At 41.1% G+C, this 23102-nt stretch overlaps 1 protein-coding gene across 1 annotated transcript in view; it reads left to right on the forward strand.

Annotated features, from left to right (window-relative positions):
• Window positions 1-9521, forward strand: part of LOC147422890 (octanoyltransferase) — a 34374-nt gene extending 24853 nt beyond the window's left edge. The window contains exons 4-7 of the mRNA XM_086502277.1: window positions 8561-8601; window positions 8648-8731; window positions 8908-8966; window positions 9113-9521. Of these exons, the coding sequence (XP_086358403.1) occupies window positions 8561-8601; window positions 8648-8731; window positions 8908-8966; window positions 9113-9116 (188 nt within the window). The 3' untranslated portion in view covers window positions 9117-9521. The remainder of the gene's footprint in view (window positions 1-8560; window positions 8602-8647; window positions 8732-8907; window positions 8967-9112) is intronic.
• The last annotated feature ends 13581 nt before the right edge of the window (window positions 9522-23102 follow it).

Below are 23102 nucleotides of genomic sequence, written 5' to 3' on the forward strand. Positions count from 1 at the left end.
GGTCCCACTATTTTCTAATGTGCAGGCGCAGATTGAAGAGAATCAGGAGAAGGAGACTCTCTCAGTCTCTTCTTTTCCGAAGCAGGACACACATGAATATGATGATTTGCATGATCAAGACGTGATTATTCACAAGCATGATGATTTGCAGGATAAAGATGTAATTGTTCACAAGGATGATGGTTTAATTGATGCTTTTTCTAGTGAAGCTAACCTCATTGCAGATTCGCTCAATCACGAAGAACCGATCTTAGCTCTCGAGTCAAGATCCAAAGAACCCCCATAGGAAGTATTGTGTATGCGCATGATTAGTCAGTACGCATTGTTCAAGTGTTTCATTCGTGAAGGTTTCCTGTATTTTAGTCACCGTCTTTATGTGATCCCTTTTCATAGGCATGCCATATTGTACGCTGAACACGATTCACTCATGAATGAGCACGGATGTATGCGGATTACTCATGAAAAGATGAAATGTTTGCATTCAAGGAATTCACATTCCATGTCTCTTCCTTGACATGACACAGTATCCGAAAGAGCACATGAAGGATTGAGTATCAAGCATCGGCATTTTCATTGTGATTTGCCACAGTTGATTGATTTAGATCAGAAAGTCAAGATTCAATTCCATTGTTTGTGTGTGTTAGATGAACGGTTTGGCACTGCGTCTATATGTTCATCTACATTGCATGCACAGTTTTTTAGGAAGACTAGAATTTTTCCAGTCACTTTACATAGAATGGGTGTGTTCATGTTTTTGTGTTGGAAGTGGTTTCAAGAATTTTCATCCTCGGAGATTCTAGAAGAAGGTAGACGAATGACTATAGACAAAGTTGAAGCATTGAAGGAGCCACAGATGACTTTGTGTCTCTTTCGGCGCGGCCCAAATAAGCAAGCGTTGCAGACCTTTATGAAGTTAAAGTATCGCACGACCCACGCATTAGAGTGGGCCGTCCCAAGATTCCACACGCTCTTGGCGATCTCCCTCGACGCCATACAGTCTGGTACTAGTACCTCACTTTGAAAAGGAGGGGATGTCACGTGCACATCTAACCCTATGTGTACGTGGACAAGCTACTTATGACAAGGGTTCAGTTTGGTCAGCCTAGCTTAGGAAGTGTTCTGACACTTTTGTGAGTCTGTTCGCAGAGCGTGCATGTCCATGCACTTAGAGTAGATGCATATCCTCTGGTTGCACACAGCATGATCATCAGATTAAGTCAAAACCTATCAGGAGCATTTTTAGAGTGCCCATACCTAATTTCCCTATTTTAGCCATTTTTCACTTTTTATTATTAAGTGACTTTTGTTGGGAAACTGCGTAGGGCAATTTACCCAAGCCCAGCATATAAGAATAGCTAGTGCTAGCACATTTTGGCAGAAGAGGCAGCAGGACAGAGCACCTTCTTAGCAGGAAAACCCCCCCCCCCCGCCCCAGCATGACAACCTAGCGTTTTCAGCTACGAACAAGCCCAACGTTTTCAGCATTGCAGATCAGCCCCAATGTTTTGCATTTGCAGATCAAGCCTGGCGTTAGCAGATTTCCTCAGTAGATCACTAGCGTTTTTACATCAGACACAGATTCAGCCCTAGCGTTTTTGGATCGGCAGAGCAACATAGCGTTTTGCAGATTCTCCGCGACAGAACCAACATAGGTATTAGCGTTTTCAGTTTTCAGCAGTCAGACTCCGCAGTAGAACCCCCCAAACCTCGCAGATTTCACCTTCCCGCAGCAGATCCGCGCCGCATGGTCAGATCGGCCAGCGTTTGTAGATTCAGCCCGGAAAACGCAGATTTCGGCATCTCGTTTTCAGCGCATCGTCTTCGCATCGCCGTCATCGCCGTCCTCATCAACATAGTGTCAGAATTCAGCAGATAAAAAGATTTGCAGATTTCAGCCATTAGCGTTTTCAGATTCCATCTTGAAACCTGCACCAAAAGTTTTAGGGTTAGGTTCCTTCCATGAGGTCGTAGCCGAGCACAGCATGGTCCATCAGCTCTTGGACAGACAGTGTTTCTTTGGCGGCGATGGTAGTCCCAAGAGATAGCAATCACACTAAACCTCCAAGGTCATTTGCTCGTGAAGAGACATCTACTGAGAGATGTCGAGATATAATCTGCTAGGGTTTCCATGGCAAGCATTTCAAGATACCCCACTTTGCCAGAAGTTGCACTGCGAAGGAAGATGTCAGAAACCATATAACTTCGGACAAAAAAAAAATTTCTTGAAAGCTTGCCAAGTACTTGGAGTGTGCGGCTTGGTAGCTATAGACGTCAACATCTGCATGGCACTGCTTTTGGAAAAAAAAGTGACTCGAAACAAATATCGGATCCTTCTTTGCAAGTGATCTTAATGGCTTATGCCTTGTAAGACTTGAGTGGTGAAGACGGGAGCGCGCCCGATGCGCGATGAAGTAAGGGTGGGAGTGGCTAATAAGTCCGGACTAGAGAGCAAAGATACCTCAAATAAAATTCCAATAGCTCTGTCTGCTCTTTTGTAGGACCGGTATGCTTCAAAAAAGCACACGCCTGGGGCTCTGATACCACTGTCACAAGACGGGCACCACATGCCAATAGAAAAGAATAGACTGAACAAACTTTTAGCACTTCAATAACAAACTGAAAGAGAGAGAGACGACACGCGACACGGAGTGGCGGAATTCCATCCCAGAGAGTATTGGCCCCAAACCTTGGCGCCCCTTTCGATATTTCTTTATATTACTGCTGATTTGCAAAGTACAACAACCGGGGAGCACCCGCTCTGCAATCTGCGCGCTAAAAAGTGCCAGAGAGGGTCCCCAAGGCTCATATTTAAAGGTCCAAAGCCTAAAAGCATCAAACATGAAAAGCTGACCCCAAAAAATCACTTTCCTAAAATTTCGGGATTTCCCTGAAAATCCGCCGCGAATTCCGGAACGTCCGTACACGTGCCACATCATCATATTTTGATGTGCAAAGTCTTTTGAGCGTGTTCTGCTTTATTTTTAATGCCTTTATGTCACTTAAGGCCCCATCGGACGGGGTCCCCATAAGTTCGTAGGACTTTATTCTTCTTAGGGTTTCTAGAATTAGGGTTTGCAGGTTTTAGGGTTAGGGTTTCAGCAGTTAGGGTTTTTGGCAGAAATTAGGGTTAGGGTTTTTGCTCTCAGGCAGCCACGTCATCTGTAAGTTGGCTCCATTCTTTAGGCTTTGACACGTCAGCAGTTTGTTACACGGTTCACTAACAAGAAAATGTTTGATGAGAAGGCAACTCTGATTGTAGAATATACTTCCAAGGGACAAGACGGGGAAACTCTGGATGTTTTTCGTGAATGCAACACAATGGCTTCTCTCCAAAGGATGCAATGAGTGGTTGGGGGTTATTGAAAGCGAAATTGTTTTTGGAAATGCTGTGGTCTACATGTATGCCAATTGTGAATGAATAATTGCATGACATGTGTAACAAACTTGGACACTCCAAGTCTAGATTGTGTCGCGACACAAAAGAGATTCACTTCAAAACACTTCATAATTCAAGAGTTGACACGGCCCGGTGTAGTTCCGTGCCAGAGAGATTGGCCCCACAGACTGACGCTTCTTTTGGAATTTCTTTTATATTAATCTTCGAGCGAAGTACAACTCCCGTGGGTGCTCGCTCTCAAACTCTACGTCCAGATGCTCTTGAGAAGTGAGACCCCCTTGGGTTAATTTATTCTTACAAGGGATGCCAAAAGTAGAGCCCCAAAAGCATGTAAACTCAAAAGCATCCTGATTCAAAAGCTGCAAGTAATAGCGAGTAGCGCCAAAAGCGGAGTTCATATAGTTTCCATACGGAACTGTCACATCAGTAGTCAGCGCGTTTTGCGGCAGTCTGTACAGCAGTCAGCACTAATTACATCCATCCGTACAGCAGCCACGTCAGCAGGTTCCACGCTTTATTTGGCCCCTCGACAATTGTCCATAAGTTGGAAACAACTTATTGAGTAATCATGCCACGTCATCAATTTGTGACATACCCCCCTCTTAAAAGAATTGTAATCGCCTTCGATTAACCTGCAAAACAGACAGAGGCCATTAGTCGTTTCAGTAGACATTGAGTACCGACGCACTAGACACGACACATCTAGCACTTCTACAAAGACGACAGTCACATCACTGCACATGACATCACATGACAAATCAATTACAAAAAAAAAATTCCAAATCTCAGACCATGACTGCTAGCAACGTATTTAGTAACTGCATCTAGATCCATCCCGGACCACATTGATACCGGATTAACTAATCCTTATTGCGATCATGTCTATGGAGATTTATAAGATCGAAATGCTGCAGTCATTTCGTCTTTCAGTTCCTAACTCAAACAAGTCAGATGAGAGAGTACAAATCGTTCATATTCAATTTCGGGAATTCCATTTCATAAAGTCATACAATAGAATACTGTCAGCCGAGCAATATCCTTGAAACCCAAAGGGGACATCAATGAATCTATTCAATCCAGGTAATTTGTGACAAAGGAGCGGAGTGACTCCCCTCTTGTGCAATCCCTCTGCACAAGATTCAACCTTGCTGATATTTGTGGGATCTATCGGAGTTGACGTAGCTAAACCGAATGCTTCAAGATAAAGTTCCAAAACTGAGGAGTATCTGCTAGTCCACTTCGCATCTAATGCCGGTGAATTTAACTAAGAACTGCCGAATGACTTTACCTTTCATCTTTCTTTCCTTGTGTGCCATAGATCGAGTAAACAAAGAGACTGGATTTCATTAATATAAAATGCCAAAGCCGATACAATAGGGACGGACTCGCCCTTCAATTTTACATCAAGTACAATTTTCGTGCCCTTCTCATTTGTCAAAGTCGCTTTCTTGGCCCGATAGTCGACCATGGCGTTGTTCTTATGGTACCAAGGGATTCCTAGGAGGACCTCACACCCTTCCAAAGGCATGATGTAAAAGTCCTCGTGCCCTAAATACCCCTGACAATGCAACCGAAGTTTGCCAATGATAGGCGTAATGGCTACATCCCGTCCGGGCGCCGCTAGAACTACCTCCGCCGGTGGCCCCATCATGTCTTGTGTAATCTTGAGCCGCACCGCTAAGTTAGGTGAAATGAAGTTGGCCTTGGCTTCTCCATTAAAAAAGATAAGGGCTTCCTGATCTTTCATTTTGCCCCATGCGTGGCAAAGTTCCGTACTTTCATCCATTTGGCTTGGGTCGGTTCCCATGCAACCCGGTATCAATCCTGCTTTCATCTTGTCTTTTCTGCCACACTCTTCCGTTGCTCTAGAACTCTCTAGCTTGTCTTCAGTTTGTCCTCGTTGTGCCTTTTTGGGGCACTTTGCGGAGATGTGCCCTTGTTCCCGGCAACCAAAACACTTCCCCTCTTTGAGATAGTCAGCTCTCTCTTCTGCAGTCAGTCGGGGTCGTGCGTCTTTCTTTTTCTGGGGATTCTTTTTCTTTCTGTTTTCATTGGTCAAGGTCTATTTGGTCTTCTGAGTCAAAACTTCATCAGTGGGTTAGGTCAAATTCCCCGAATGTATCGAGAATCCTCGTTTTGCATGTCCCATTAGTTGTTGTATAGACTCAGACTTTTGTTCAAGGTAGTAATCTCGGATCTCTATAGGGAGTCCGCAGCAAAACCGCTCAATCTGTTCTTTAAAAGTGACCTTCTTAAACTAGGAGGTGGGTAGAAAAGAATCCCAAAACCTCTCGCAATATGCGTCCAAAGTCACCCTTGGTCATCCAAAGATGGTTCCAAGCGGTTCTCACATCTCGTTTGTATTCTTGGATCAACCAAGAAGAAATAAAGAGCCGTTTGAACTTCAACCACTTGGTCGGAGCTTCTTTCCTCAGAAGAAGAGTGGACCACCATGTTTGATCATTTCCCTTTAAAAACGATGCCACCCTCTTGATCTTGGAGTGCTCTGAGTAATACCCTCCGGTCCCCGGAGAAGGGTATGTCAAATTGTTGAATGAAATCCAAAGCCCTCGGAGCATCTTGAAATTCAGAAAAGGATTCAAATTTTATTGATTGTCCACCCTCTTTAAACTCCTTTGTCTTATTGCTCTTATCTTCGAGGAAATCATACTAGTTGGCTTTGTAAAAGTGCTTCTTCTTTGCATAAAACATGTGGTCATCGGAGTCTGAACTGTCAGAGGACTCCTCCTCCGGAGAACTATCAGAAACTGGTCAGAATCTGATCTTCTTTGCTTTTTTCTTGTTCTTTCCAAAGCTTTGCTTCTTGCTTCGCTCCTTGCCCTTTCTGTTGTCCTCGCTCGAGTCGGAGGAGAAAGAGCTAGAAGAACTGTCGGAAGAAGAATTGGGTAGTCCCTCAAAACCCACACGCTTCTTCTGTTTTCGTGTAGATGCAAAAGAAGATTGACGGCCCAAGTGACCGAGGTAGTCAGTCCCCTTCTTCGTGTCCAGAAGCTGACTGATTTGGGTCTAGACCACATCATGGAGTTCTTCTTCAGTGAACATCCTCGGAGTAGGAGGCTTCTTGATTGCCGGTTTGATTGGTGGCTCAGTGGCTTTCTGCCACTGGGTATGCACTTCAGCCATCGATTGCTGGGTCAAAAATTTTGCGTACCGGGGATCCTTAGCAAACTGAAGCATTTGCTTTGTGCACTCGTCAACCTGCTGTCGACGTTATCTCCAGTGTCCATGGGCCCGTACTCGGTCTCTGCTAAGTCGCTTGAATTTTCCGTATTGCCTCCTCCCGCCTCAGCGATGGCAGAAGAGGTCGACTGATTCTTTTTGGAATCCATAGGTGCCTTGAGAAGAAGGATCGGATTTCTCGGTAGAAGACAAATTGGCCGTGCTCTGATACCACTGTAAGAAACTTGGACACCCCAAGTCTAGATTCTGTTGCGACACAAAAGAGATTCACTTCAAAACACTTCACAATTCAAGAGTCGACACGGCCCGGTGTTGTTCTGTGCCAAGAGAGATTGGCCCCAAAGATTGGCGCCCCTTTCGGTATTTCTTTTTATATTAATCTTTGAGCGAAGTACAACTCCCACGGGTGCTCGCTCTCAAACTCTGCGTCCAGATGCTCTGAGAAGTGAGACCCCCCTTGGGTTAATTTATTCTTACAAGGGATGCCAAAAGCAGAGCCCGAAAAGCATGTAAACTCAAAAGCATCCTGATCGAAAAGCTGCCAGTAATAGCCAGCAGCGCCAAAAGCGGCCGTCCATACAGCAGCCGTACAGTTTCCATACGGACCTGCCACGTCAGCAGTTAGTACGTTTTGTGGCAGTCCGTATAGCAGTCAGCGCAAATCGCGGCCGTCCATACAGCAGCCACGTGAAAATGTTCCACGCTTTATTTTAATGCCTAGGTGTCCCTTTGGCCCCTCGGCAATTGACCATAAGGTATGGAAGTATGAAAATGTACGGCCCAGATCCTGGAAAAATTCCTTTGGGTGGATACCATATGGGAGCAAGAAAAACATGCTATTTGTGACACCCATGCATTATTTGCAACTCAAAAACTATAAAGGCACTGTTTGAAAAGCTTGCACATGCCTCTGGCAATTGACCAGGTTAAGCATAGTCAGTTTTTCAGTTCAGTATATGGACAAATCACAGTAAATATGGCTGATGATGTCCTGAGCATATCATATGCGGAATACCATATGGGATATGGGCTCGTAAGTACAGGAAGACAACTTATGCCCATAAAGAAAGGGAAGGGGTGCCACTTCTCACGGTGTTTACTATTGTATCCTACTGCTGTGTAACAGAAAAAACATCTACAGGGATGCTAGTTTTGACGGTTCAGGATCATGATCACTGACCACTCTCTGTACAGGTGCACTCTCTTCATAAACTCTGAAGTCGTATCACTTGATTGTTTCAGTTGTACAAAGTTCAAATTGCAATTGTTTTCCAACTTACGATGTAGATATCATTCTACACCCCTTCTGCTGGAAACGGGTTATTCCGCTCTTTGAGCCATAGTTTGCTGCCTTCGGTTGCTCTCTAATGCCCACTCTGCCCAGCATGGGTTATGAGGACGTCAATAAGTGTATGGGCTTTGCTGTTTTGCTAAATTACAAGCTCAACCGCTCTGTAATTTCAGAGTTTTTACTTGTGTCAGCGATAAGACAGCTGGGTATGTATTCTATTATTTATGTATGTTGAACCCGAACTGGCTATGGAATTTCAAAGTTTTTACTTGGTGTATGTATTCTGTGTTGTTGATCAAGTTTGCACACAAGCAACACGATTTTTCTTCTATGAGCTCGTTAAGGTAACTAGTTTCACACCTACTGATGACATTAGTGGGGGATCGATATTATACACGATGAAGCTGATGGCTATACTTTCTTGGGGATGACTACAATGGGACTATCTTTTAAGGTGCTAAGAAATATTTGTTATCAAGCATGAGGAACTTTATAAGGTGATAAGAGGGGATGAGAGAAAGGGGGGGGGGGGGCTGGGGATCAAAGTTGACAAGATGATCAGAGGAAAGAGTTTTTATTTACAATGTCCTTTTTCAGTGGAGTCTTTCTATGCAGGTAAAACAGATTCTACTGTTTAAATGATTTCAATTTATCTTTTCTTCACTGTTCAGATGTGTTTTGGCCTCGTCTTCGAGAAGCGGTTCAAAAGAAGGTATAGCTTTTAGCTTTCCTTTAACCTGCTTATCATATTTTTGCAGCTGAATGATGGGTATTGTTTGCAGTTAAGTCCTAAGGATGCAGCACAATTCTGCGACTCTTTCAGACAAGTCCATGAGTGTCTTGTATGTACTAATTTATTGATAATGAACTAGTTATAGCTCCACATTGCCTTGCAGGTATTATCAATTGAGAATCATGCAAGACACTCAATCAATTGCAGTAATTTATTGAGTGCCTTCCAGTGATTATCAATTGAGAATTATGCACTAAGAGACTAGGTTGGTTTGTCCCTACACAGGTCGATGCAGCTCTTAATTCCAAAACAATCCACAAGGCTTTGAAGACTTGGGAGCAAAGGTACAGCCATTTTGGCAACTAGGTTGTTAGAAGGGTTGAGGAGTTGCAAGGATGCTTTATGCTTTGACTATTTAGTACTTGATGGTTTTAGCAAGTTATAAGCCATTATGTTTTCCAAGTGACATGGAGGCCGTTTTCGTATGTAGGTGATTCCTGAGGTTACCTTGCAATCATCTGGGTCTAAACAAGAGAAACTTCTCCTCTCTGTCACAGATTCAAACACTTCCTGATCAGAGATAACTCCTGTATTTTGTAAGGATGTAACTCTCAATTGGTAGCACTTCACAACAGGATTGGCTGTCATGCGTATACAAGCTTTAATGGAAACCTCGTTCGCTATATTCATAGAACTGCACCTTACAGTTATTCTATTGACCCTCTGGATCTTCCTCTTGTTGGTTGGATAACGTGTAGAAAGGCCATAATGACAGTCTGCAAAGTATGGGCAAAGGAGAGAGTCTATTTTTAAAAGTGTCATTACTTTTGTAATCACATCTCACATTTCTATATACAAATGGACAGGGTCACTTGTGACCCTTTTTTGGCTCCTGAAAACCACTTGAGGCATCTCAGGTTGTTATAGTTCAGGGTGTTTTTTATTAGATCTGAAGCATTTGTGAGTGCTATAGGAAACTGTTTATTGTGGAAGTTGGGAAAATCGTCAGGTGAAGAAATGCAGTGTTCTCCCTCCTTGTGTGAGAAAGGTATGGAACCATACTGCCATAGCTTTCAAATATATGGAACTTGAGACGAAAAGCTTTTAACTACAGTGGCATCGGACGTAAGCTCAAAGCGCAAGAGAGGCTATCAATCTCTGGTATTGATTGTCCTTGTATTATAGCCGCTTTTCCTTCTTATGTGAATGGAACTTTGGGTTACATAGTTATAGCGGATTGTTCTATTCTTCCTTCCGATTCCTTGGAAGACGTCTTCTTTGGAGGTCCTAAATATAGGCTCCCTTCCTCGACTCTTGCCTTCTCAAAGCCATGGAGAGGAATTTCTAGTTTCATAATAAAGTTTGAGGACTCTTTAGGAGTTCAAGGTAATTTTTTTGCATTGAAAGTTTATAGTCCTCTGTAAAGCTTCTTGAAATTAGCATCTCTTAAAAAACATTTCTACAGGAAGGAATAGCTTACCTTCTTTTGATCGTCATGCCTTTAAGAAATTTCATCACGATTTTGTAATCTCTTATTAGGTAAGTGCTTTAATAACTTTGTTATTACGTGCAACAAGTTTTGTTTAGAATGTTTGTTAGATGAAGTGAACTTCTCAACTTACAGCGGTTGTGATCTTTTGATGCAAGAGGTTAATCTTGAAACATCAAGATTGTTGTCAAGTCTTTTTGTTTCAAGTTCCATCTTTAAGTACCATTTTTGTAGACCGTTTGGAAGTTCCACAAAAATGCTAACAAATTTCGAAAAACGTTTGTTTTTGCATCGTAATAAGGTGTTACTTAATATTTCTTCCTTTAGAATGTTCAAGATAATCAACAGTAAATTCAATATAAGTGGGGAGCTTAAAAGACCACTTATTGTTTGACTTAGTAACACACTTATTTGTTGTTTAGTGCTTTTGCTTTTATGTGACAAATACTATGACTAAGTAAGTCCATCGCTTTCGAACTCGGTTGTTGGTTTTATAGAGTACATTCAAATCATAAGTGAACTCTATACAAATCTGCACTTACTCTAGGGCACTTATGGGTTTAGTAGGGATGTCATAGTTGTTGTCCAGGCTATGCATGATAAAAGTGATAATCTTATTCTTCTTGTTTGAGCAAGCATCAAAATTGAGGTCGCATATTGACAAGTTTTGAACTTTGTACTGCTTGGGTTATGCTTTTCTTCTTCTAGGTAGGTTCGTAGTAGTATTCATTTCTTTAGGCTTACATTAGATTTGTTTTAGAAGTTGTGTGAAATATGATTTGTACGATTTAGTCTTCGAGATGAGTTATCCTTGTTAAGATAAAGTTGACTACCTATTTCAAGATTTAGTCAAGTAAGCTTCTTTTAACCTATTTTTCTTATGCCTTTTCTAAAGCATTTTTTAGTGAATAATGATTTGTTTGGTCTAGTTTTGTTTTAAAAAAATAAAGTATTTCCTTTGTTTTCTTGTGTCTCTTGCTTTTACATTTTTGTGAGTGTTTTATCCTCTCTTATAATTTGTAAGTTCAGACTATTCTGAGCTTATGAAGATATACATGTAGTTTTATGCTTTTAAAGCTTGTTTCTTTCTACCTTTGTGGTTTTTTTTGACGAGTTGAATTAAATGCTATAAAGGTGGAAGGATAAATGTCTTTTTGAGAATTGATGTGGATGTATGTGCGCCAGTTGAGTAATGTGGGTCCCCTGATAGTGTGTGAACTTCCATCAACACACATTTTTGACCTCATATGGAAGATTGAACCTTGAGGTCTTCCTTGCTATCTAAGTAGTTATGAGATATTTCCTTATGATGTATTCATGGTCTTGCTTTGACTTCATGAGTGCTAGCTTTATATGGTTGAGCTTCCCAACCGCTTTCTAGACTGTGATAGAGACCAAGTTCTTAGGTTTGTTGTAGTCATGTGGCAATTAGGTACATGCAAATCTACCCCTCCTCTTGGGCATTGATGGTGTGGATTGGAAGGTAATTGCTTGGCATTTTTCCAAGCCATGCACACTAAAGGGGGTGATCGTTTCGCTTCAAGTTAGAATGAGTTGTGAAGTTGAGTTTGATCTCAAGTATTAGAATTTGAGTTTTAGGTAGTTGTGCAATGCTTAAGTATATAAGTTACCATATAAATTATCAACACATTCATAGTATATTTGAACTCTTGTTTTCTGTCTTTGTTGTTGTTTGCATAGGAAGTATATGGTTTTTGTCAAGGGGAGTTGGCCTAGTGGTTATGGCAAGGGGCTCTAAGCGTGCCCATTATGGTTCAACTCTTGCGACATGCGGACGTGGGTGTGTGGGTGCAATCCCGTAAAACTAGTTGATGGAAAGCATCAGAGAGCTAAACAAAAAAGATAGGAAGATATGGATTAGGCTTTATGCAATTTTTTTCGATTCACATCATCAATGCATGCATGGCTGCCCTCTCACACCCAATTATAGTACTAGAACATGTACCCACCTCTTCCTGAAAATATCCTATTCCTAATCTAGCCTTTCCATAGGATTGGGATTGCATGGCCCCCCTTGTTTGAGGAGTTCCGTGCCTTTGCAAATTGTCTGTTCAGGACCTTGTCAAAAGTGTACCTATCATTTGGATTTTTCTCGATTGAATCAGGGCTTAACTAAACCTACTTTGTAATGGGCGGATACCCTCTCTTGTGGTCAAAAGTGGTATACCACATTGCATGGTCTTGGGTTTTACTTTTATTTTACCTTTGTTAAAATACCCATAAAAGTAATTTGTTAAAGTACCCTTTGGGCCAAGTCTGGATTCTTTCCTATGCCTATATGGGAGCTTGTGCATCTTTTGAAAGTCCCCTCTCGACCTTCGAATTTGGGGGGTTCAATTAGTGGGAATCCACCCCTTCTTGTCCTTATGGTTGGTGCCACTCAAATGAACTTTGGGCTTTGGAGGGGCATAAAATGCCCACCCCTTCCCTCCAAATCCCAAAGCCCAAAGTTCATTTAAATGGCTTTGGAGGGGCTTCCTTTTGCTATTCGCATCATTGTGATCATTTCCATCTATGACTAATTCATGATAACACACATTTTCTTGACGGTGATTATTTTTCTCTTTCCCTTATGTTGGTTGGTTAGCATAGCTTCTATGTCATTGGGCAGTTCACTTGAGATGCCAAAACTCTTAACACTACCATGCCTAATCCCATTATTTATTTTGGCTTTTAGTATTTATTTTACTTATTTGTCAAAGTTTGGATAGGGCAATTTACTGAGGTGGGTACATATGTGACCCCTTGCCCCCATTGTACAATGTCAAGGTTGATTGGTTCGTGAGATACTCTCTCTCTCTCTCTCTCTCTCTCTCTCTCCTTCTCTCCTTGGTCTCTACTCTTCCGCATCGTCGTCATTGACATGGTATTAGAGCCTTGGTGGAGCAAGGCTGCGCATTGAGAAGAGATCTCATCATCTCGCTAGAATTTCCTTCACCACCTGGAGTGCAAGAAGGAATACAAAGATTTCCAGATCTTGCAACTTAAGTATGGCCCACCTTGCTTGAGCGCAGCGATATCAACGACCACGACCAACAAATGGCTATGGATAGCAGACCAACCATCCAATTAGCGGCCTATGCATTGGCACAATTCTCAAGGAAACTAGAAAATTGTTTGGCTCGAGATTGTGAAGCCAAAAGCAAATGGTTGAGTTCGCTAGAGGACAGAGGCAAAGGCAGGCTTGACAAGGATGGCAATACTAGTACTCAATTAGCTGCCTTGGTACCCACGAGGTTCGGTAACAGTTGTTATAAATGTGACATGACACTTTGTTTGGCTCGTGAGTCTGAAGCCAAAGACAAAGGCTGGAACTTACACAAAGACAAAGGCAAAGGCAATCTGGATAGTAACGGTGATCCGCATGGCACACGTGGTGGCGACCACAGTGGCCACAACACCACATTTCTAATTGGACCCTTGTGTTGGAGTTCAATTTATCAGTGTTTGAACTCGTGGGTCAGATTTCAAGGCACATGCATCTAGCAGGGAACCAATCAGACGTATCTCAAACACTATGGATGTGCATGCGAATCCATTTTTGTTAGTTGGATTATGGACAAGTTGTGTTCAAAGGTCATTATCTTGGAGTATTTTGGACGTAATGTGTTCACAGTTCACGAATGGGGATTCTTGGATGTAGTGTGGTCTACAATTCAAATTTTCTAAAAGGCAACCGATGCTCAAGATGGCATTCTTCTAATGTATAAATTTGAGGGTAGCATAACCAAGGTGTATCCAGTGGAAAGGATCCTCTGCTGGGGTGTCCATGGTAGCTTCTTCATCGAGTTGGTCTCACTATTTATGTCCACTATGAGCGGCAGAGGGGGTGTTATAGTTTTGGCATCTCAAGTGAACTGCCCATGTGATCCCATTATTTATTTTGGATTTTAAGTATTTATCTTACTTATTTGTCAAAGTCTGGATAGGGCAATTTACTGAGGTGGATATATATGTGACGCCTTGCCCGATTGTACAATGTACCAGTTATTCATTACCAAGGTTGATTGGTTCAGGAGACTCTCTCTCTCTCCCCCCCCCCCCCCCCGGTCCCTACGCTTCCGCATCGTCGACTTTGACATGTAGTGCCCATGTGTGCTTTGTAGAACACTCCTCATACTGTACATGCTGGATGACATGGAAGACTAGGACTATTGAAAGTAACAAGACATGTTGGGACTTAGCATGGAGAAGTGGAGGTTGTATTGGTCTACTGTCCTTAACCCCTTAATTAAGGTGAGGGTTTCTTACCTGCACTTAACCTTGTTTACTATCTTCTTTCTCCTTGGTTTTTAATCTGCAAATACAATTGCAATTGAGGGAGAGAGAGCGAATTTGGTTGTCTTTCTGACTCACATACTCTTGAGGGAGAGTGTAGGCTAGTTGTGGCCTTGTTGATTTTAATACAACATGGAGATTGTTGATGAAGTTTCCACTTCCCAGGTCAATCTTTTTTTGGTGTATAACAGCTGAATCAAAAGTTTTCCTTGAGCAATTAGTTTTCTTGGCCTTGATAAACTCTGAATGACTAGACGACAGATTTGTTTTCAACTTTTAGCTCCTTGGGGATGATTGGAGATTTTAAAACTTGGGGATGCCTTGTCTAAATTTGGGACTTGGCTTTTGATCTTGTCTTGTTGGTTTTTTCCTTAAAGCAAAATGGAGTTGATTGGATTTCTTTGTATAAGTGTACTTGAGGTTTTTGACCCAAACCCTTGGTTATGGTCAGTGATGCTAAACAGGGGTAGCAAAATCTGATGATGTTGAGTGTCTTGGCCTCGATAATTTTGAATGACCAAACATTCATCATTGAATGACTAAAAATTTGGTAAGACTTGAGGCTATATGTTCTCTTTTACTATCCTTGCAGATTTTGAACTTGTTCAGAGTTTTTCATTCATAGTATACTTTGAAGATGTGACTACTTAGGGTCTTTTTAATTTTCCTTCTAACTATATTGATGGTCTTTGAGCTAATGCTAAACGCTTGGTTTTTGTTAGGGATTTTTATAGTATTTTTTGACACCGATTTGAGCACTTTGTTATGACATAACATGGTGGAATGGGGTTGCTCTAGGATTTTTTCTACAACTTTTGATTTTGTTGATGGTCTTGTACCTAGTACTAAGCCCTTGGCTATGCCCGTTTTGAGGAAAATAGGTGTTGGGGAATGTGCTTGGATACATGTTGATACTTAAAATATTTATTGTTCAGATATCATCCATGTTTTCAAAAATTTGGATGAAGAATCTAGACCAAGGCATCATCTTCCTCTCCATGCTAGGTCCTAGTATTTCGAGGTTATTTCAACCACCTTCATTGTCGTTACCTTCGAGTATACTATGGGTTGGGTTGCTTGCTGTGTACTTTTAGACTTTGACCTAGGTTTGAGCCCTTGGTGATGACATACTATGGAAGATTGGAATGATTAGGGATTTTTATTGAACCTTTTGGTCTTTGACCTAATGCATTAGGTCAAAGACCAAAAGTGACCTCACAACTAGAAGTGGTTCATAGACCTCACAAAAAGCAAAAACAATGTCGAGCATGAAACAAAAAACACTCTTGTACATGCATGTGTTGTAGCAACCAACTCAACCCAAGTCAAAAAGACCATGTAAATTTGGAGGCAATGTTCCCCCCTTGAGATAAAACAAACCAAGATGTATAATGCCACTCAAGGAGAAAAACATTCTCTTACCTACTTGCCAATGCTTAGAACCTAGGCTATGCATAAATTTGCTCACTTATGAGACTGTAAACTGAATATCTAGCCTTGTATTGCATATACATGAATGATGCAACCAACAACTATCTGGTAAAGAGTAACGTCTATTGCATGATCTCCAACATTTTGTAGACTTAACTTTGAATCGATTTCCATAGGAATGGCACTTGGTTTGCAATCATCAAGTCCACATCTGGTTAGCAAAGTTTACACATACTTCGTTTGACATAATGCAATACCCTATCACAATGCTTAAACTGAATGCCCAAATAATGATGCAAAAGCCCCAATTTGATGTCTCAAATGTGGCATTCAAATCAGACTTTGATTCAACGATATGTGCCTCATTCAGCGGACCGGTGAGCAGTAATTCAACCAGATATACAAAAATGATAAGATATATCATCTGCACATTTACACACAAAGTGCTCTCAATTGGACTATTTTGAAAGCCTCCGTGTTCTCATACCAAGCACAAGAAAATTGCTTTAAACCATACAATGCTTTATTACATTTGCACACTTTCTTTTCCTGTCCTTTTTTGACAAATCCACTAGGCTGCATTGCATACTCTTTCTCATATGATTCATTTTTCAAAAAATGGTTTTAGTGTCCGAATGATATTTATCCTAGCCACAATAGTTCCGAAGCACAAATGAAATGAATAGTAATCATACAATAAGTGGGAGCAAAAGTTTCTTCATAATCAATGCCCTTGTGTTGACCACAACCTTTTGCAACAAGCCTTGCCTTGTAGGAATCAATATTCCCATCTAACATACATTTCAACTTATAAACCCACTCTATACCAATGAACTTTTTGCAAGGAGGCAAGTCACATAAAGACCAAGTATTTTTCTTTATGATTGCATCATATTCATCTTTCATAGTAGCCATCCAAGTCTCTGAATTTTGTGCTTCGTCAAATGCAAGAGATTCATCCTCGTCACACATACTTGACACAACCAAAGCAACATAACAATTGGATCACAAGGTGCATCCAATTTACTGTCAGCCAAAGTATGCACCAATTGTTTTTGCATACCTCTAGGTTCCTCACTTTCAGTTCCATCCTCATCAAGTGTATTATTTACATCTGCATCAAAAATAGGATGATCTATGACCACTTGAAACCTGTGTAGGATGAATATTTGACTTATTTGGACTTACATTTGTATTCACACCATTGGAAATTGACAACAAGATATCAAAAATTTCGATCTTTTAGGACGGGGACCTTACAATTGGTATCAGAGCCAAGGTTAAACAGAGGTTAACCCAACGTTAAGAGGGGAATGTAGGGCAAGAATGTGTTTTTTTCCACTATTGCTACTTTTGTTTCTAAAATAATCTATTAAATGATCTTATATTCTTACGTATTTATATATAACACGTTTCAGGATTAGCATGAGGCATACATGCAATTTCAGGTATTCAACATCATGTACATGTCTGCGTGCCGATCAAACGACTACCATTTTCAGGCATCAATCATGAGGATCCTCGAGATATCGACCACTCCGCCGCGTTTTTGAACCCAACGAGGATGGTCTCGAGCCTAGTGGTCACGTGGGAGTACTTTTACCATCAGGGCTGGAAGCTTAGGGAATTTAAATAATGATCTTCGCCGCATCAAATGGTGTGAGGAACTAAGGCTGGTCCATTACTATACCTTTTGGCCAACCGATGTCAAAGTAATGGCGGCAGATGGAAGTGTCAACCTCAATCGGTGGGTCTATGACAAGGTCACTGCAATCGTTCCAAAAGACCAAGTGGTTGTTATAAGCAGAACTAGCCACTTCTCGGGCAAGGGATGGACAACAAGATTACCACAACTCCCCGCCACTTATCGACTATTAGCCCCTATAGAAAATCCTCTGCGCTTCTTCCTAAAGAGTCCCCAAGAATATCACAGCTTCAAACATACACCTGAGGATTAGGGTTACTATAACATTTTGTAATAAGGCCATTGGTATTCTTACATCAATAGAAGACGTTGATTTTTTTTGGAAGAGAAACTGACTCTTGATAAATAATTTACTCTTGAGCTTAATTGAGATTTGGTGTTCCCTACATGCTTCACGATAGTAACTGATGCAACTAGTGCTAGGAACAGAAAACTTGTTAATGCGTATGTGTTGCAAATAATAAACTTAGTTGTTTTGCTCAAAAGAATTGATTGACTGGTCAAGTCATTGATTAATTGTTGGTGAAGAGCCATGACTGGTTAAGTCATGTGATTGGACTAAGTTATGATTGGTTAAGCCATGTGTTTAACTCTAAAGGACTAGATAAACCCAATACTTTAATGACTAAAGTTATTATAAGCATTGGTGTTAAAAATTTGCAGGAGAGCCCTCAAATTACTCCTATAGTGGAGAATCCTCGGAACAATGCTTTATACACGGAAGTTCAGGAGAAGAAATTGTTGCTCAAACAAATGCAACCACCTTCTTTTAAGGGTGAAGGTGCCAATGTGGAAAAGGATGCGGAAGTCTCGATTGAATCTATGGACGATTATTTCTCAGCTGCCAAGACTGCACCTGCAAACCAAGCGATGCTAGCGATGTTTTGCCTTACGGGTGAAGCCAAATTATGGTGGAAACAACATTGCCGTGACATGGGAGTGTTAGAAAATTCCCAGAATTGGAGGAAAATCAAGCAAGCGGTAAAGGAAAGATACTTACCCCCTACTCATGAAGCGTTAAAGATGAACGAGTTCTTTAGCTTGAAGCAATACAGCCTAACCCTGGAAGAGTATTACTCAAGATTCGTAAATCTTAGGCGTTATGCACCACCAATGACGATAGAGCAACAAGTAGCTCGATTTTGCCAAGGTTTAAGAGAACCCATTTGCTCACGACTGGAAGCCATGAAACCTACCACTGTGCAAGATGCCTTATTGCGAGCCAAACCTTTAATGAAGGAGCAAGGCATAAGGAGGAGAGTTGAACAGAATCAGAGTTTTAATGGTGCTAGACGACCAGTAAGATTTTTCAATAATGAGAGGCAGCCACAAAGAGCCTATGCTGCAAACGTGCAAAACTCTGCAAGGTTGGATGTTTGATGCTTTGAGTGTGGAGAACTGGGACATTACCGGAACAGATGTCCACACTTATCTAACAGAGCAGCAGTAGCAATGGAGGCAGACCGAAGACACCACCCTATTGGAAACAACACTGGACTAGGTGGTGGACGTGGACGAGGGCGAGAAAGAACAGCAAGGGAATTTGGAAGAGGTCAAGGTAGGAATGCACATGCACATGTAACCATAGGAGAACCTTCCATTGGTGAAGAAGAAGAAAGAGCGACTATTTATTCAGCTATTAACAACCCTGGAGCTCAACGGCAATTCACTGTTATTCAGACCCCATCCACTCATCAAGGTAAATCTTTTAACCTTCTCGTCGATTGTGGCAGTACCCATTCTTTTCTATCCCCAAAATGTTTACGAAAGTTGGACCTAAACCAAAAACAAGCTAAACCTATGACAGTAGAATTGGCTAATGGGAAAACCGTAGTATCTCGGCATTCTGTGGTAATCCTTGATTTTGAACTAGGAGGGCACACTACTTCAGCTTTCTTTAGAACCCTACCAGTTGGAATGTACGATGGGATTATTGGGATGGATTGGTTATCTAAGAATCATGCTAGCATCCATTGTGGTCAAGGTAGTTTGAGCTTTAGAGATAGTCAAGCAAGGCAAGTCAAAGTGCAAGGGAAAAGTGGGAGCCCAAAGATTCAATTAGTAAAAGCAAACCGTCTACTCAAAGGTATGAGAGCTGGTCAACAGGTGTTTGTGGTCAAGTTGAATAAGGTCGATCCAAATTCAAGTGATACAAAACCCTCGTGGCTTCATGAATATATTCATATATTTTTCCTGAAGACCTTACCTCCTTTCCTCCAACCCAACAAATTGACCATGAGATAGAGATTCTCCCAGGAAGTGAGCCCATGTCAAAGAGACCTTACAAAATGGCCTTACCGGAGGCAATTGAACTGAAGGAGCAGCTTTGTCAACCTCTAGAACAGGGATTTATTAGACCAAGCAAATCTAGTTAGGGAGCGTCGGTACTTTTTCAGAAAAAGAAAGATGGGACTTTACGACTCTACATTGATTATAGAGGACTAAACCAGGTAACAATTAAGAACAACTATCCTATACCCCGAATCAATGAATTGCTGGACAGGCTACATGGTTCTAAGGTCTTCTCAAAGATAGATCTAAGATCTGGTTACTATCAAATCAGAATAAAGGAATCAAATATTCCAAAGACAGCTTTCAACACCCGTTATGGCCATTTTGAATTTATAGTAATGTCATTTGGTCTAACCAATGCTCTAGCTACATTCAATAGATTGATGCTAGATATCTTCAGGCCTTACCTAGACGATTTTGTCCTTGTCTTCTTTGATGATATTCTAATCTACTCAAAAGATGAACAAGAACATGAAGCTCACCTAAGGAAGGTGTTAGACATCCTTCGCCAGCATAAGCTATACGCAAATATGAGCAAGTGTTCATTCTTCTCCCCAAGGATTGAATACTTGGGATTTATTGTTTCGCAAGAAGGAATTTCAGTAGACCCCGCTAAAGTTCAAGACATTGTTGAATGGCCTCGTCCAACTAATGTAAGTGAGCTTAGAGTATTTTTGGGAATCACAGGCTGGTACAGAATCTTTATAAATAATTATACGGTGATCGCCGCACCCTTGACAGACCTCTTGAAGAAAGGAGCAAGGATCAATTGGGAACCAGTACATCAAGAAAGGTTCGACCAACTTAAGCAATATGTGATTACGGCCCCATGTCTAAAGCTACCAGATTTCAATCAAGCCTTTGAAGTTGTCACTGATGCTAGTGGAATAGCAGTTGGAGGAGTGTTAACTCAAGAAGGCAGACCAATAGCTTTCACCTCACGTAAGCTTAAGGTTCATGAAAAGAACTATCCGACCCATGATCTCGAACTGTTGGCAGTCATTCATGCTTTAAAGCTATGGAGACACTATTTATTGGGAAGAAAGTTTCGACTTATAACCGACCATAAGAGCTTAAAGTGGATCTTTACCCAAGCAACCTTGAATATGCGACAAAGGCGATGGGTGGAACTTTTATAGGAGTATGACTTTGATATTCTCTACCGCCCTAAGAAAGAAAACACGGTTGCAGATTCGTTGAGTCGGAAACCTTTTGTGGGAATCATATCCATACCTAACAACCCAATCATTGAAAGGATTAAGGAAGCTGCATCATCTGATCTAGAGTATCAAAGGCAGCTTAACCTTGTTCGATCTGGAGAGTCAAAGACTTCAATGATACACTTCTCAGAAGATGGACTTTGTCTCTACCACAAAGATAGGTTATGTGTACCGAGGGACCCTAACTTAAAGAAGGCTATTTTGTTCGAATCCCATGATAGCCCTACTTCAAGACACCCAGGTTATGCAAAGACTCTCAATGCAGTACGTAAAAGCTTCTATTGGATTGGACAGAAGGCAGATGTACTACGCTATGTTCGCCAGTGCTTATCATGCCAAAGGATTAAGGCTGAAAGGGTTAAACTTCCTGGTAAACTTCAACCTCTGGACATTCCACAAATGAAGTGGGAATGTATAAGCATGGACTTTGTCACAGGATTACCAACAGTACAAGGTGGGTATAACTCACTTATGGTGGTCGTTGATCTACTCACGAAGGTTACACACCTCATCCCAGTCAAGACAACATTTACCGCCTCTGATATTGCACGACTATTTGTTAAAGAGGTTTTCAGATTGCATGGATTACCCAAGCAAATTGTACGCGATTGAGATGCGAAGTTTACTTCAAATTTTTGGACTTCGCTCTTCAAGGCAATTGGGACAGAATTGAACTTTAGTACCGCATATCATCCTCAATCAGATGGACAAACCAAGCAAGTCAACCAAGTCATTGAAGATATTCTCAGAGCTTATTGCAGTAGGGAACCTAAGCGATGGATTCAATTTTTACCTCTAGTGGAGTATGCCTACAATGCTTCTTATCACCAAAGCATTGGTATGACCCCATTTTGTGCCTTATATGGACAGGACTGTATCTCTCCGCTTAATTTTTCAGATCCTACCATAAGAGTAGAAGCGTCTAAGAAGATGCTTGAAGAAATGGAAAGCCAAACAAAAGCCATTCGGAGGGATATTCAAGCGGCTCAGGATCGCCAAAAACAGTATGCAGATGGAAAGAGGCCCGAGAGAAGATTCAAAGAAGGCGACAAGGTTTTTCTTCGGATTCATCCAAAGAGAAGTACTTTATCGCTTGGAAAGTACAAGAAGCTTAGCCCACGTTATTGTGGTCCTTATGAAGTGATCAAGTGTATCGATACTCAAGCTTACAAGTTGAAGTTACCAGAACATATTAAAGTTCATGACGTATTTCATGTGAGTTTATTGAAGCCCTATATCCCCAGTGATGATCAACTCCTAAATGATAAACAGATTGTCATGCCTAACCAAAGTATCTTAGAACTCCAACCATCTAGGATTCTGGAGTCCCGAGAGAAGATCTTTCGGAATAGAATCCTCAGAGAACACCTTGTTCAATGGCAGGACTACCCTCTAGAAGATGCAACATGGGAAGATGAAGCTACCTTAGAGAAGGATTATCCTCACTTTTTCTTGAGATGAGGACATCTCGAATCCCTAAGTTGGGGAGATTGTAATGTACCCAACATTTATTCATATAAGCCAGTTCAGTTATTTCGCAAAACAATTGAGATTCTCAATTTTGTGAGTCATCATGAGTTTATCAGAGCAATCGGATTGAAAATCGGGTTCAGAATCCATTTATTTATGATCTTTCTTTATGTGGAACGATAGGTTAACGTGGGAACTTAATCTATGTGTGAAGAAAAAGCTTCGAGAGTATTTTTTGGAGAGAAAGAGAGGTGAGTCAAAATTAGGATACTTCTTTCTTATCTCTTTCAAAATAGAATGGGAACTTGTAACTATAGAGCTTTTTAAAATCGCACATAGGATTCGCGAACGCTAAAAAATAATATTATTATTATTAAATTTTTTTTACAGCCACGACGACGCACGAGCTTTTCCTTCTCCTATTCTTGAAACCTAATCTATGTGTGAAGAAAAAGCTTAGAGATAGTATTTTTTGGAGAGAAAGAGAGGTGAGTCAAAATTAGGATACTTCTTTTTTATCTCTTTCAAAATAGAATGGGAACTTGTAACTATAGAGCTTTTTAAAATCGAACAT

The sequence above is a fragment of the Adiantum capillus-veneris genome, chromosome 26, assembly GCF_014529385.1.
Source record: "Adiantum capillus-veneris isolate H3 chromosome 26, ASM1452938v2, whole genome shotgun sequence".
Lineage (NCBI taxonomy): Eukaryota > Viridiplantae > Streptophyta > Polypodiopsida > Polypodiales > Pteridaceae > Adiantum > Adiantum capillus-veneris.